Here is a 1,523-nt window from a genome sequence, read left to right on the forward strand (position 1 = left end):
AAGCCATGATATTTCCAATCACCTCATATGCATGTGAGAGCTGGACACTGAATAAGGAAGACCAAAGAAGAGTTGAGGCTTTTGAGTTATGGTGCTGGCAAAGAATGCTGAAAGTACCATGGACTGCTAAAAGAACTAACGGATCTGTCCTGGAGGAAGTGCACCCGAAATGCTCCTTGATGTGAGAATGGCCAGACTTCGTCTCACCTATTTTGGTCATGTTGTCGGAAGGGACCATTCCCTGGAGAAGCATGTCATGCTTGGTAGGGTGGAGGGTTGACAAAAGAGGGGAAGGCCTTCATCAAGATGGATTGACACAGTGGCTACGATGATGGGCTCAAGTATAGCAGGGATCATGGAGCTGGCGCAGGATTGAGCAGTGTTTTGTTCTGCTGTGCATGGGGTTGTTATGAGTTGGAAACAACTCGACGGCACCTAACAACAACAACCTAAGTATTATATATAAAACTAATGACAAAGATCACCTTTTTTTCAGGTAATATCACAAGGAAACAAAAGTATTTGATTTGCCTAGTAACGTTATTTTATGAGCAGTAATACTACCTGTTTTTTTCCCCAATATTTTTTAAATTTTAAGAATGATAAGAATGCTGCTTTTCTTCTGATGGAAAGTGACAGACTCATCAGCAGTCTACCCAGAGTAAAGTGGACAGAAGCAGCACTGACTATGGCGTCTCAGCTCCAAGAAGAGTGTATTGCATTTATTGTAGTAAACTTCTCCAAGATAATTCAGAGTGAAAATTTTGCTCTTCTGTTACAGGTACTATGTCTAAAATTATATTCTAAATTTAGTTCTGTCTTTGTATTCTGATTTTAATTATGTAAGAGTTTTTAAATGAAGGTTGCCTTCTTTTGAATTAGTATGATTGAAGTAAATTCCATAGCAGATGGCATGTTTGCCTAGGCTCACAGCATAAAGAAGTAGGGAGGGACAGGTGTGAATACCCTGGCAAGGCAAAGTGTAGCTCAGGCCAATTCCAGCCTTCAATCCTATATGCCACATTTTAGACATCAAAGTCATAAATATGTTGTTTTACTCATTGATGGTCCCTTTCTTACTGGCTACTCACTTTTTTGGCATTAGTCATTGAATATAGAGCCTCCATGACTTATTTCTGAGGAGCCCTGGTGGCCTAGTGATTAAATGCTCGCCTGCTAACCAAAGGTTAGTGGTCCAATCCCACCAGCTGCTCCATGGGAGAAAGATGTAGCAGTCTGCTTCCATAAGGATTCATAGCCTTGGAAACCCTATGGGGCATTTCTACTCTGTTCTTTAGGGTCACTATGAGTTGGAATCAACTCTGTAGCAGTAACTTTGAGTTCTGAGTGCTACTTATTTTTCGATTCTGTTGTTAGAGCTACTTTGACTTTTACTCTGTGTGTGTGTGTGTGTGTGTGTATTTTTAGCAAAGGAAAGGGAAGGAGCAAATATAATTTTCAATTGAGTTCATAGAGGCAGTTATGATAAATAATCTGCTATTATACCAGAGTTTCACATCTTA

General features: G+C 40.1%; 1 protein-coding gene across 1 annotated transcript in view; it reads left to right on the top strand.

Moving 5' to 3' along the window:
* BTBD8 (BTB domain containing 8) overlaps nucleotides 1–1,523 on the top strand; it is a 172,512-nt gene that overhangs the window by 155,881 nt on the left and 15,108 nt on the right. Inside the window, exon 11 of the mRNA XM_042780309.1 lies at nucleotides 599–781. Within this exon, the coding sequence (XP_042636243.1) occupies nucleotides 599–781 (183 nt within the window). The remainder of the gene's footprint in view (nucleotides 1–598; nucleotides 782–1,523) is intronic.

Source organism: Orycteropus afer, unplaced genomic scaffold (genome assembly GCF_000298275.1).
Source record: "Orycteropus afer afer isolate SDZICR_OR568_19922 unplaced genomic scaffold, OryAfe1.0 scaffold00033, whole genome shotgun sequence".
Taxonomy (NCBI): domain Eukaryota; kingdom Metazoa; phylum Chordata; class Mammalia; order Tubulidentata; family Orycteropodidae; genus Orycteropus; species Orycteropus afer.